The following is a 14215-nucleotide window of genomic DNA, read 5'->3' as shown; positions in this document are numbered from 1 at the left end:
GTTTTCCACATTTTCCTCGTGTTCTCTCCAACTTCTCCGCACACACATCTTCCAACACCAGACATTGGTATATACGATGGTGTGACAGTCTCAATGGCTCAGCAGATTTATGCCGCTTGCCTAACAGCGCTGATATCCGAGAACTGACGACCCCCTATCCCCCGTAATGAAAGAAATAAATTCACTCGTGATCCCCCTCTCTCCCGCAGTGGAGAATAGAGGCATATACGGTGAATTGGAAAATATAGTTTGTTTGATATGTGGAAGTGGATTTGAGGATAATGACAATGATACAAGCTGAATAGACACAGTGAATACTCCATAATGCAAGTCATAAAATGAAAGAGTGACACGTGTATTGAATATGTGATTCTACAAACATGTTTATTAAAGCGGTATGGAAACTCAACGATATTTACAATTCCTATTTACAGTGTGAATGACACATCGTTGCATCGTGTGGGTCGTCTAAGACACGATAAGAACACTCATCCGACGGCATGTCAGGCAGACGTGACAATATTTTTTTCCCCCTTTCTCTCATTTTTTATCTCACTAATTTACACCGGATGTTGTGCTCTCAACAAACCAACGATTCTCCCCGACGTACACTCTGTTTACACTCGACATCCACATGATCTCCGAGGCTCCGTAAATTTCTAAGGGATCAAACGATGGATAACGAAAGCAAACGGAAACGCTTAGTTCTATAATCGAAATGAATAATAAATATCACAGTTACACAATGGACACGGATCGTATCATCATTCTTTTTTTTCTACGCGCCTATCTCCCTCTCTTGTACTCCCACCCCCCGCCCCCCTTTGTGTTGACTCAGGCCATTCTTCAGCGACACATGATTACACATTTTACTCAGCATGAATTACGACGCTGTGTTTTCCATCCTTACTCCACATTGGACGAGTCGTAAAGCCGCCTAGTTGGTTTCGAAAAAACAAAAGCGAAAAAAAAACACCAAGACTCTACTGCCAACCCCCTCGTAAAAAGCCCACCTCCCTGTGACTCCCTGGACACCAGTGCCTCATAAACATTCACCCATACGACACAGTCCAACACCAACCCAGAAGAAAGACAACAGTAAAAAAAAAACCAATGAAATATTGTTTGATAATTTATATCGGGTGGACACAATCGTGAAAACGAGACGTTTAATAATACCCGCTCGTAAATCAATCGGATTTTAATAGGCGTATAATTCAAGTGTGTCAGAGCGGCTCTCTGCAGCCAACGGGTCAACGTTAAACTGTCGCGATACATCATAAAACTTCAATTGTCATATATTTAGTTTATATATTCATATATTCATTTGCCATTGTTTTTTTTCTCCATTCCGTTTTCATATATATCTGTATATTCATTTAAATAGAGTTTCTAATTTACATGAGCACCCGCGGCGCGTTATTTACAAGTGACAGTCTCTGGTTTATACAACGATAATTGTATACTTGTGTATCTTGATTGTGGCTCGCGATAAAAATCACCTTAAGGATGAACAGCGGCGCCCATTCGTTGGCCGTAGAGGGTGTAGGGAGAGTAGTAAGGTCCCAGAGTGTTGAATGCACTGTAAGGCGATGCAGCCAGTGAGGCAGGAAGTGGACCAGCTGGTGGTTTTCCATAGGGATGGTACCTGCCGCTGAGGGGGCTGAGAGGAGGTGCAGGATAGCTGCCACTAGCAGCACGATGAAGCGCAGCTGATGGAGATAACAGTGGATGATGGGGATGTTGGGCAGCGAGCAGCGCAGCGGAGGCCGCCGCATCGCTTCCCGCTATACTAGTGTGACTCCTCAGATGTTGAAGAAGCTCCTCAGATGTGGTGAAGCGTTTACCGCAATAGGTGTCTCCCGCAATCCAGTTGCAAACGTAGGGCCTGCCACCAGCGAGGGACTGAGGATAGGACATGGATGGTGGTGGCATTGGTCCAAGGGAGGAGAGAGCCATGGCTAGGCCGTATTTCTGATGCTCACACTGAGTGCAACCACTTGGACAGGGACCTGCGCCCATCATCATCTGGGCATTGTGCATGCTGTACTGGCAGCCAGTGCAATATGGATCCTTGCAGACAGGGACAAGCGCTTCACCACCAGCTGGGGTCTTCACACGGGTATAGCTGAGGTATGGATTACTGCCGGCTGCCGTCGGATAACCGAGAAGTGCTGCAGCAGCTGCTGCGTGATGATGAGTGAATGGCGAAGCACCGGGAAATGATGGTCTGAATGCTGGATTCTCCATCAGCCCTGGTGGACAACAGAGGGGACTGCTGCCAAATCCCAGTCCGTGCTTGTATGCATTTAGACTACTGCTCTCTTTCGGGTGTCCTGCACCTGATAGTACCTCCATTCCCGATCGAATTATTGGACTCGCTCCGCTGTTTCGTGATGATTCACTGGATTTTTCGACCTCTTGGGCCGGTGTCTTTCTCTCCATTGGTGATGCACTACTTGCTGTTGTTGAATTATTACCCTGACAGGGTGATGCCGATTTCCGTCCAAGTGGTGTTCGTTTACCGGATTTTTTATCGTTATTGTTGTTATTTTCACTTGCACTAACACTATCCTGAGCACTGACACTTTGTACACTGGCTTTCGATGTTGGTCTACTGTCATCGTGGCTTGATTTTTTTGTTAGAACATTGGTTTCATAGGGCTTGAACGCCAGGGGCTTGGGTTCCGACGGACTACTACGGATCCGCTCCATCTTTGTCGCCGGCGGTGAACGGGCGTTTGAACTAGTTTTTGATTTTTCCAGGGATGATATCAAGGGTTTCGCTGGTGAATCTGCTCCTATTTGGCTACAGGTTTGGGCGAGCATTGCCAGCGGGCTCTTCTTCGCGTCCAACTGTAGGATAATAAAATAAAATATGCTCTATGAAATTTTTTGATTCTCTAAAAGTCTTTTGATTTTCTAAAACTTTTAATATTTCGGAAAAAAAATTTAGAAAATGAAAAGAAATACTAACCGTCGTTGGAAGCGGAGAGAGATAATCCGGTTGTAAGTACTGATTGTGTCCAGTGGTCAACATTCCGCCTTCTTCTAGCACAACCATTTGTATTCACCACTCAATAAAAAAATATCACACATCAACACAGTGTTAATTCACCCAAACTGATTCCTTTCCACTGACATTAATTATTGATACTTGTGCCTCTAAATTTATCCCTCAGGATATAAATTCAAATAAACTTTGTACGAAGTACAAGACCAATGTAGTATCACGTACAAAATCCAGGAAGGTAGTGCGGAGCGCACCTCTCGACTCTTCCAGCTCCCCGAATGATTGCCGCCAGCGCCATCTACTAGCACCCCCACCCCATCGCCGTTAAATATTTCAAGTGCTCTTGTTCCTCCCACCACATCGCTGACAAACCAAGGAGTGGGGATAGCTTGCGACGAGACTCGTTCGTACAGCGGTGGAAATGGGGAGGCATTCTAATTCAACACGCCACCCATGATGTTGGCCCGACGATGACAGCTCCCATCCCGGCTTTGATATTTCACCGCTTTTGCCTCTCTCTCTCTCTCTTTCCTCTCTCTTTCTCTGCCTCCCCTACCGCCATCAACTCCCACCATCAACCCAGTAACTCTCCCTCCTCGCTGCCTCCGTGGACAAGGGGAACTGGTGCTGAGCTGCCGTGGCGCGGCAACCCGATATTTTATACCGTGAAACCTGTCTGTCTCTTCACCAGCCGGCTTCGCTTAATAAGCAGCTTTCAAAATAGAAATGTAATGGGGTGAGCGAGAGGGGGAGGGCCCGCCCGGAGGGTCCCAAGGGAAAAGAGAGAGAGAGAGAGAGACAGAAGTGAAGGATGGAAGCAGCGAGTGATTGATTGCTCGTTGGGCGACTTACCGACCACCACTGCTGACGCCTCCCTTGCGCAGCGCGTCAGTAACGAATGACAGCCACTTAGCCGCTGTTTGCCTACAATTTCGTGAAAGCGTTTTAATTATCGCCCCGACGAAATTCCTACCATTGACGTTTGGACGCTACCGACACTACTGGGCTAAGACAGCACCCCAGTAACCGGGTGGTTACACCCTGATAAAAGATAAGGAATGGCCAAGAGAGCAGGCCACAACTGATCCGGTGCTATGTCTCTTGATTCTTGTGTAAGTATATTTTCAACATAACTAATTGAATGGAATGGAAAAAATCATGCAGTTATCAATATATTGTGTTCTAACTTGGTCGAAAGCCGCCAAATAATGCCATTTTTCGGATGCCGCTGGTCAAACCTGTACTACTTGAGATTAATCTCGAGTAAATTGAAGATGTTGAAAAAAACAGGGAAGAAATGAGATTAAGTATGGTATTACGAGGCACTTCTTACCAATGCAGCTTGTTTCCTTCACCAACGAGATAGTTATGTTACAAGATAATTGCGACGAATTATCCGAGGTATCCAGTCGAGGGGAAAGGGGGGCCCTGTACACGAGTGTGCGCGGAGTGCACACGGGCGAGGATAATTAGCCTCGGGGAAGCCTCCGGGGGGAATACTCAAGCCTCCTCGGGTTTATAGTGTCTGAGAAATGCCGTGAGGTATCTCAGTGTAATTTAAATTGAAACTCGTTATATACCATCTAAGGTATGCTTAACCGAATGTGTCAGAGAGTTGACGTGCTGCAAATTAACTTGATATCTCTCTAGCTCCATTTAATTTTCATTATGTTCCACCATTCCTGTTGAGTGCTTCGTATCTTTTATTTTTTATTGACTTGTTGTAAGACTTTGGATAACGGGGAGAGAAAAAAACATTCAGAATTTTGCCGGGAGAATCCCATTTTTAAAAATTTAGTTCTCCATTTTTTTAAACTCAGTTCTGTGCTCGTCTAGCGATGTAACGAATATAGTATATATTTATTGTATATTTCTGACATTGAAAGTCGGCAAATTGTGACCTAGCATTTGAAATGTGAAAATCTCGAGAGGACGAAAATTCCCCAAGGTAGGGGGTGAGAGGGTGGCAAGAGATTTTGTTGGTACTCTCGTCCACTAACAATCTACAACGCTGAAAACCCGGGGACCTTCTGACGCTGACGGATGAGCTTACAGCTAATATGGCGGTGGCCTTTGATGTTTGCCGGGCTGACAGGGGATGCTGGAGCACTGCAAAATCTGCCGATGTTCCCATTACGACAAAACCTACCCGCCTTCTGCTCGACAAAAGGTTTCACATGGCTCTTTGCTTTTCTACGGAACACCAGAGGCCATTTGTAAACAAAATTCAGGAATGGGTGGAGAAGAGCACCCACCAAAAGTTATTACTTCTGACACGCATTGTTTATTCAATGTTACTTCAACGCCCGGGAAGAAATTTTGACAGGCAGTGGAACGAATATGATGATCAGAGAATTTATAGACAGTCCGTCATGTAGTTAGAGGCCAGTTGATTTTGTAAAAAATTAAGTAAATGTCAATAGAGTGAAAAAACAGAAACGGAAAAATTATAGAGAAAATATTCATAAATTAAAACAAACAACGTCAAATGTCTGCAAGATAGTCCACTTGACTCTATTTAATATGAAGCACATCGGAATATATGTATACTCTGTAGAGACCTGTGACCTTGTATAATCCAGCTACAATACCCGAAATTCCGCAGTCAGAATAAACTCATAATTCAATTGAACGAGTGCCACTAAAGTCATTTACCCATTTCAAATAAATCACTTGTCTAACTGTGTCAATTAAGCCCAAAGTCCCGTGTACCATAAATTAAAGTCAATATACAAGCTAATGAATTGAAATTTTTTCAAATGACTAAGAGAGGAGAAGCGACTGCCCACAAATTACTTCCTCCCGCCCCTCAGACTTATAACGTTAGAGGGCTGAGGGACCTGTCATAAAACTATTGACGGGGGTCTGAAAGACGTCCAATAAAGCTGTACCTGATGATTGTCACAGAGCCCCCAGTGGTATTTGTGTGTCACCCGACGGGATAATAATTTCCATTTCAATTGTGCACGCCACACGGGATTACATTGCGTTAGTTTACGTGCGTCACCCGGCACAGAGTAACAACCCCCCTTAAAATTATATCACTCCAATACACAAGATATTGTGGCTATTGTTGAGAAGACGGGCACTGAGTCAATATACAGGGGATTTACATTGAAAAAAACGCAGGAAACACCGGTAATTTCGAACCCCACCTCCGCACGGGGAAAATTTTTCTGAAACAAAATTTTTCATGGAAAAATTCCCAGATGACCGTGAAACTGCAATCTCATTTATACGAATGTTTAGTCCTTTGAAAACTTCAATAAATAATAAAAACTAGGGTTATATTGCCCGAGTAATATTTTACTACTGGTGCACTTGCATTAATTTCGCGTGACGCCTCGTTCAACGCGGCCGCATCGATGAACGTGTAACATTTATCGTATTTGCGGGGTTGTGTTCTCTGTTCCCCAACAATGGACGCCAGAGCTAGGAGAAGAGAGCTCTTTGGCTGTTGGATAAAAGTGTAAAAATGCTGACAAGCGGATAATAGAGGAGGCAGTCAGTCACTTTGAGAGATGGCGCATGGAGCTAGTAAAGTGAGAGAGTACCAACATAAATGGAGGATCGGAGTGAGACAGTTGTTCCGTGTGTACATCAGAGTATGGCGGGCACTGGGAGCGCTGAGCCGTGAAAGGGAAAAAGATGGATGAACAACAAACGCGGTTAGCGTGCAACGGCCGAGGGTAACAGAATTTTCGCTCGGCAATAAATCATAGAGCTCTCTCGGCTTTTTTCGTGTTAGCCATATACAACATTGAACTTTGTTGGAAATGGCGAGCAGAATGGCTCACCCTTTGCTGCACTTTGGGGTGGGGGAAAACTACTGACGTATAAAGTGACTACGACAAGGTAAAAAAATATACAATAGAAAGGTGAATGACTGAAATGTTGCTCTGTTAAGCCTAAAAACGAATTGTCACTGTCAAATATGCGCGTGTAAAGCATGTTCTCCATTCATGAAAAATCAAAAATCCATTTTGTTGTGCGACGAACGGATAAAATGGAGGAAGAATGGAGGATAGGGCCTTGTGCTCGATTAATTTCTCTTGTCAATGGAAAGTCAACTAGCGTTTGAGGTTGAGGATGATTGATGAGGCCTTATCTTTCTTGGAAATAATTTTAAAGGGCAAAACTAATTGTCATTCGTCATGAAATCTCCATTTTTCATCCGGCTGACTTCTCAATTATTATTTTTTCTTTTATCTTTCATTTAAGCATATATATATATATATATATTACATTTAGTATATCCTATTAATCAACTTTAAGGGATGAAACATTCTCGTACATTTCATGGCAAAGGAGTCAAACCCAGGCAGAATGAAACTGCAAAGTGTGTCACTGTAGATTAATTTCACTCGTCAATTGTAATTCAACTTACGTATTGGGTTCAGTATGATTGATTGAGTAAGCTGTCGGATTTATTCGTATTATTCGGAGATCTAGATACACTCTAATTCAATGTGTCACGGAGGCTTGATGGGGTTTGAATGATTATAATTGTATTTCCAATCGTCAGAGCTGTAATGCAAGTTACGTCATTCTCCTTGCCAGTCATAAAGATTTTCTATACACGTTCGGTAATAGAATTCATTCTGAGCACTGTGATTGTCGTTGACATTTCTCAAAGGGGACAATAACTCTGTGAAGGGGGATAAAACCAGGGGAAAAGTTCTAGCATTGCACACCACAACCGAAATGTTACGTTAACCCGAATATTTCGATTAATATTATACATTTTTATTACTGAGTTGACACATTACAGCACTGATATTTTTCCCAAAATGTTTCTACATAAATTCTCTTTTTTTCTCTTCGTCTGGGAGATGGGTTTTTTTTTTCTCAACTATTGGAGTGAAAAGCATCAGCGACGGGTTTGCATCGTTCACGACATTCGCCTTTTGTATTTGTCCAATAGGGCTCTCTAGTCCATACGCATATCGAATACATTATCAGGATCTCTGTCGTTCATGGATTCTGTTGCCCATATGGAAGGCTTGAAAAGCAGTCAAGAGAGCGAGCTGTACAACTCACGGCGGGCAACTATATTGATTGTGTAGCTGGCTGACAGCGACAGTGACATATGTCACCGAGGCTTCTCGTTATCGCTGATTTAAACATGAGACTGACTGGATACCCCCGCGCATTCGTCGAGCCACTGACATCGCTGTCTTTCTCGTGTGGAAATGCCCGGGCTTCACCGACAGAGATGGAAAATCAAACAAACCAACTTCGTATTTCTAGGCATGAGTCTATTGTTATTATTATTACTGTCGCGTTCATTATTAGCATTCTAACGACAGCCATTGACATGTAATTCGCGCCATGTCGAGACGTTATTTGTGAGGGGGAGCATTAAGTGGATTTTTTCTTAGAATATTAATTTTTTCACTGGAAATTATTTTTTTTCTTCAGGAGTGGTAATGAAAGATTGTTAAAGTATTCTTACTGAAAATTATTGATTGAAATTTTCCTGCAATGAGGGTTATTTTTTTCTAGTATTAACAACCTTCTAGTTTATTATAATAAATCAGTTCTAAATTGAGTTGAAGTTTTTCACCACTGTCAGTGATTAAATCACCACCTTGAGATATTTGACCATAAATATCAAACACTTTATACCCCTGTCACATCTTTTCAATTTCTTGTCATGCCCACAGTGAACTTCAAGCTCATGCCAAAAATTTATCCCCAGTCCTGCCGGCAAACAGCCGTGGCATATCCGGTCGTGATCATATTTTATGTTTTAATCTCTCCATTGTTCCTGGTATAACGGAGTTTAAGAGGAAAAGAAAAAATAATAATGCCTACCACGAAACACGCAAAGCTGTCAGCCATAAAACACCCACGTCGTGGAGGCCAGGGGACCCGAGGCGAAAACCCCTCGGTCGTAGACAGCGCCTGCGCACGACTTGAATTTTTATGCACCCCCTGGTCGGCTATCCTCGAAAACATCCTCGGCCCCAGATACAAGTCAAGAGATTGACACTGATTTTGAGGGAAAATTGGAGGAAAGGTTTTCAAGAAGAAAAAAACATGGACAACACGAGTGGTTAGTTGTATACCGATAGTATCAGTGCATTTTTACGCCACTTTCACTTTTTTTTTTAACGCTGTCCATCGGTAATGCCGATCTTCCACGAAGTCAACACCTCCGCGCCCCCCTCCCGGCAAAATGTATAATGACAACCCTCCTGGTACGAGAGCGGGGCATCAACCGTTGCCCCCCAATTAGAAATTTCATTTTGGCGAGACAACAAGAAAGCGAAAATGCCCCAGTGCCCTGTACTTAACCGGCGCCTAATAATTTTCAGCCGACTGGGTTGGAGCGGTGACGATGTCCGCCCTTTTGTCGTGAATAAACGTGCAAAAAGCTACAGTGAGGTAACCTGACATTAACCGTTAGAGGATCATCAGAGGGAATAGATTGAGGAGTGAGTGAGGCTTTGGGACGGGATGATTATTGCCTCTCGAGGGTATTAACTATCAGGGGATCCACTTTGGTAATGACAATGAGTCAACTTTTTCTATCTCGGTGCTTTTAGGTGTACTATTAAGTCAAAAGGACGTTCAGGTGTACTATTAAGTCAAAGGGGTAAGAAACTTTTATATTTTTTTTTACAACTTCGTGGGTAAACAAAAAAAAATCTGTTCAAGAAGCTGATTATTTTTGGTGAATATATCCAAGATTATGGGCCACAAATGACTAAATTATCCGTCACTCTTGTAAATTACTGATGAATCTGTTCAAGCACTGAGTGTTTAACCCAGGTAATAACCGAATAAGGTACCGCCGGGGCACGTCATTTCGATTGATCATCTCCGAGTCACTTCAGTTCACCGAGGAATTTCCACAGATAGTTTTGTCATAATGCAAGACGACGTCCTGTCTGTGCACTTCTTCACAGCATTTGTCCCGACGTTTCTCGTCACTCGCCCGTCTGCACTCGACGCGCAGACCGTCGCTCATTTTGCGACACCAGACGTCATCCTCCATCATCCATTCCTCCCGACATTCTCTGAAATAAAGCCGGTGGTTCGTGTAACTGTATAAATCTGCAAGCATGCCGATGCCACCTGGCCATTAAATATGCATCAAGTTATTCAAGTTGATGACAAAAAGTTTGTTTTACCTTCTCTTTTCATCACGCTGTAAGTGAAACGAAATTGTACGCACGCCCTCAAACTCCATCTGTGACCCGTCGTCTGGAGTAAAAACGATTTCCGAGATATTACATATTTCCTTTCTGTAAATGTACGAAAAAAAAAACAACATCGAAACGAAAGATTGAAGAGTGGCTTTTCTCCTGTCACCGGAGGTAAACAGTGGCGAGCCAATGTACAGAGTATTTCAAGTGGTTTGTCGAAGTACTTCCAGAATACTTGTCCTCCTTCGATACATCGACAGGACTCTAGGACGATGACAGGGACGTCGCTTGGAGGTGGGGCTTCTGCATGTCATCTGTATATCGAGGAGCCATGTGGACAACTCCATACCCTTCAAACTGTCTAGAAGATAAGCCCCAGTGACATGAGTGATGGGGGAAAGTGCATCGGAGGCTTTATCGTTAGACAAATAAACCCGGCACCCGGGTTTTGTTGGTTTTTTTCCTTCACATATTTTGAAGTGACTCTTCACGACTGGAAGTCATCACACTGGACTGGTAGTGATAGAGGACACCCGGGGGACAATCGAAAATTTGTTGACAGTTTGATACGAAAATGTCTCAAGAGTGAGATAGATGGCGTAAAACAGAAATGGAAATCGTCTTATCCGATAAATAAAACTGGTCGCTATAGATTAGCGTCTCATTTATTCGGACAGTATTGAGAGGAAGACTGTTTGGTGGTGGTATAGGACTAGCATGAACGTGTAATGCTCGTCGTAGAAGAGAGTTTTTCGTCGTAGTGCATGATAAAGAGATTGTTTAGGATAAACGTGCCCGAAAAGTTATTTTCCTGTACCCGTCCAACATGACTGCCGCACCCAAAAAAAAAAAAAAAAAAAATACAGTTGCTTCCTTTGATGAGACGAAACGAGGCATAACAAGACTGAGTTACACCTCATTTCTGTATCCCGAGAAAGCCGTCCCTGTCCCTCCTGTCTCCTCGTTCAGCCGTGAAAACATCAGGCAACTCGGTTTGCCCGGAAACACGAAAGCCACACACTGGGGGGATTCAACAAATTGCGTTAAATCAGAGGTGGCAAGGCTGGAGAATGTAAAACATCACTGTACAAGCATTTCATCGTAGATTGTTAACATTGGTGATTTATAACCTCCCAATAAATCCGTACATTTTAAATTCCGACTGACCATCAGACTGGAACGCACTCCAATAAACAACACAAACGACATTTTAAATTTGCTCATTTCCGTTAATGGTTTATAGCCCGCACTTTTATGGCTTCAAATGAGGGCAATTGTAACTCTGAGTGGGGAAAATCCGTCGGTACTTGAATTGAGGCCTTGATAATATTATTGATAGTTTAAGCTGATCACAATTTTGAAGGGATAATTATTGCGTCTGGGGATTATAAGTGTTTAATACTATTCACCGTAAGGAGGACTCTGATGATGGAGACTGTTATAAAGGTATTGATTTCAACATAATTCTAATTGGTGATTACAGAGACCTGTTCATTATTTATGCCAAGTAGACCTATTGGGCACTCTCTATTTAAATTTCTCGCCATTTGTTCTTTTAGCGAGCGCATCTTAGTTGTAGGTTATGATCTCCCTGGGAGACACCAATGATATGCGAAGCTCGAACAGCCGCTGGTAGACTCACGGATGTCGTTTGCCATCGAGTCAACGGTATGCAAGATCCTTATCAAAAACCACACGTGAAAGGCCGATAATTCAGATCGGTACCCCCTTTAAATGCGATAAATGAGTTCACGACCATAAACACATGGATTTTAGGTTATGTCAGTTGTTTTTATTTGTCTCATTGGCATTCAGATGTATAATAGGTGTTAATTATCGCTTCTGAAAACACTTCCAGCGACAATAGTTTAGCACCCCTCCCCCCAACCCTTCAATAATGAATTCATAATCGTTGGCTGTAAGACGGGATAAAAAAAGAGGGTATTGGGTTCTGTGGGCTTGAGTGCACATTTTGTACTCACGTGTGAGCCATGAAAACATCGAGACTGGGTTTTAACAGCGACACGATTCTATGAGTTTCAATGGTCCTCCCCGTATTTGCATGAAAATTCCACCAGTGAGGGGTCATTGTTCCAACATATCCGGTCAAAGTCCATGAATATAACTGTCATTAACGAGGCAATGGAGATCTTTTCTGAGATAAGATTCAGTTCACGTACAACTACGGGACATTCAGTATCCCATAATGGTAATAGGGGCATGAGAATAGTTTAGGAATTTCAATAAATCTTTCACAGGGAAATAACTTTTTTGATGCAAACGAGTTTCGTAATAGTTATCGAATTGCGATGGATACCACTCAATTATTTTTCTTCAATATAATCCTCGACACCAAAACCAGGGATAAAAGTTATACATTTTATTGGGTAGTGAATTATGGGTTACGTCATCCACGTGTCATTTTAGACACAATAGAGAAATATACATTCTCTTTTCTTCCTCAATTATTTTACAATGTCACAGAAAAAAATACGCGGTCACAATCGATCCAAATACAGCACAGACAGTTGTCTAGCCATTATCTGATAGTGGATAAAAGTGTAGACGGGCGAAGAAAGGAAAATATATAACGAACAAAAAGGTACGGTTATGTCGGTGCACCGCGAGCTGTCACCTGCATTGTCCTGTCTAAGAGGGGTTTTGTCCCTTCAGTTGAGTTTTCTGTGTTGGACCCGGGGATACAATGCAGCCACCCGTATACACGAGTCACGCCTCATCGTAGCATGCCTAATCACCACCCTCCTGGCCAGACGTCTGCCATTGAGATCTTTAATTAACTCTCATTGTCATTCGGGCTCTTTACGACGCAGGAGTTTCACATTTATCATATTGTTGGGACTGTCAGAAGATATAACATCGTGAAATATTCATTCATTTGTGGAAAAAATATTAAAATTCTCAATAGATGAAAAGTTTCCCTTTTCTCTTTTCAATAATTTCGATTTCCAGCAGAATACAGCGATTAATAAAATAATGAACTAATTGAAAAGTGAAATCAATTAATCACTTCATTTGTCCGACGAAGAAACTGTTAAACATCAAATACAAATTATTAAATTAAATGTAAATTATTCTTGACAGCCTTGAGCAGTCAATTAACCCCAAAAACTTACAATCGATGGAATTATAGCAATTCACCATAAATCATTGATAAAACTCAATTGGTGAGTGGCATTTTTCTATAATACAATCTCCAATCATGCAACGTACACTTAATTCTCTCCTATCAAGAAAATCCCGCCATGAGGTTCAAATAAAAGTAATAAAATAGCCGCTCTTATCGTCGCCATGTGTAATTTATTTTTATTGATTCACGTGGTGATCGTAGAAAATCTTAACATGAATTATTTATCAGCGATTAATCAATCCAACTGGTGGATAAAAAATTTATGCTAGTCATTAATTCCACGACTCGATGAATTCCTCTCAATTAAGTCTAACCACTTGATATTTCGAAATGAAGAAAAATGGGACGTTAATTGTGATGTACAATCCACGCTTGAGAGGCCATCTTTCCGCTTTTTCAAGACCATTTTTTTCTCCCATACGAGGAAAGATTATCATTCGATGAGGAAAAAAAATGACAAATGAAAATCAAACGATATAAATCATCCTGACAATTGCACGAAGACATTATTTTTCATTATATATTATAATATATGTTTCACCCTGCGCAAACATGATATCCCGCGGCGGGCAACTAATCATCAGATCAGTATGAAATTTTCCATTCGACGAGATGACAAAAGAGATTGATTTTTACTGTACCATCATATTATGCGCTTCACTCTTCGATACTCCGTGGCTGATGGATTATTTTGGAAATAAATTTTTCTCAATCTACTCAATCGACGCAGTGCAAAAGTCCACCGCCCCCCTCCGTTTGCCGCCACCATTGTCACACTGGCGACCCCAAAGTTTCCCGCTTTTGAAATCCCGAAGAGTAATTTACTTGTATCGAAACCGTGCAACAACATATTCTCATTCACCGTGAAATGACTATTACATATACCTCTTGTTGAATTTG

The 14215-nt window shown here is 42.2% G+C and overlaps 2 protein-coding genes and 1 long non-coding RNA gene across 7 annotated transcripts in view; 1 reads left to right on the top strand and 2 right to left on the bottom strand.

Annotated features, from left to right (window-relative positions):
• Positions 1–358: 358 nt before the first annotated feature.
• LOC135169040 (zinc finger protein Noc) lies at positions 359–3443 on the bottom strand. The gene is made up of 2 exons (XM_064133720.1): positions 2978–3443; positions 359–2856 (listed from the first exon to the last, which is right to left on the bottom strand). The coding sequence occupies exons 1-2, from the start codon at positions 3062–3064 to the stop codon at positions 1504–1506; spliced, it is 1440 nt and encodes a 479-aa protein (XP_063989790.1). The 5' UTR covers positions 3065–3443; the 3' UTR covers positions 359–1503.
• Positions 3444–3606: 163 nt separating this feature from the next.
• The window catches only part of LOC135169050 (uncharacterized), a 33879-nt gene continuing 23270 nt past the window's right edge, over positions 3607–14215 (top strand). For both annotated transcript variants that reach the window (XR_010300156.1, XR_010300155.1), the window contains exon 1: positions 3607–4125. This is a non-coding gene — a long non-coding RNA (uncharacterized LOC135169050). The remainder of the gene's footprint in view (positions 4126–14215) is intronic.
• LOC135169049 (uncharacterized) overlaps positions 9524–14215 on the bottom strand; it is a 48792-nt gene continuing 44100 nt past the window's right edge. For 2 of the 4 annotated variants that reach the window (XM_064133737.1, XM_064133738.1), the window contains 2 exons: positions 10153–10266; positions 9524–10038 (listed from right to left, as the gene is read on the bottom strand). In XM_064133737.1, coding sequence (XP_063989807.1) covers positions 9852–10038; positions 10153–10211 — 246 coding nt within the window. In that variant the 5' untranslated portion in view covers positions 10212–10266 and the 3' untranslated portion in view covers positions 9524–9851. Of the gene's footprint in view, positions 10039–10152; positions 10529–14215 lie in introns of all 4 variants that reach the window. The other 2 variants (XM_064133736.1, XM_064133740.1) reach the window with 2 other exon arrangements.

The sequence above is a fragment of the Diachasmimorpha longicaudata genome, chromosome 14 (genome assembly GCF_034640455.1).
Source record: "Diachasmimorpha longicaudata isolate KC_UGA_2023 chromosome 14, iyDiaLong2, whole genome shotgun sequence".
NCBI lineage: Eukaryota > Metazoa > Arthropoda > Insecta > Hymenoptera > Braconidae > Diachasmimorpha > Diachasmimorpha longicaudata.
The sequence above is the reverse complement of the archived record's forward strand: the minus strand, read 5'-3'. Positions and strand labels throughout refer to the sequence as shown.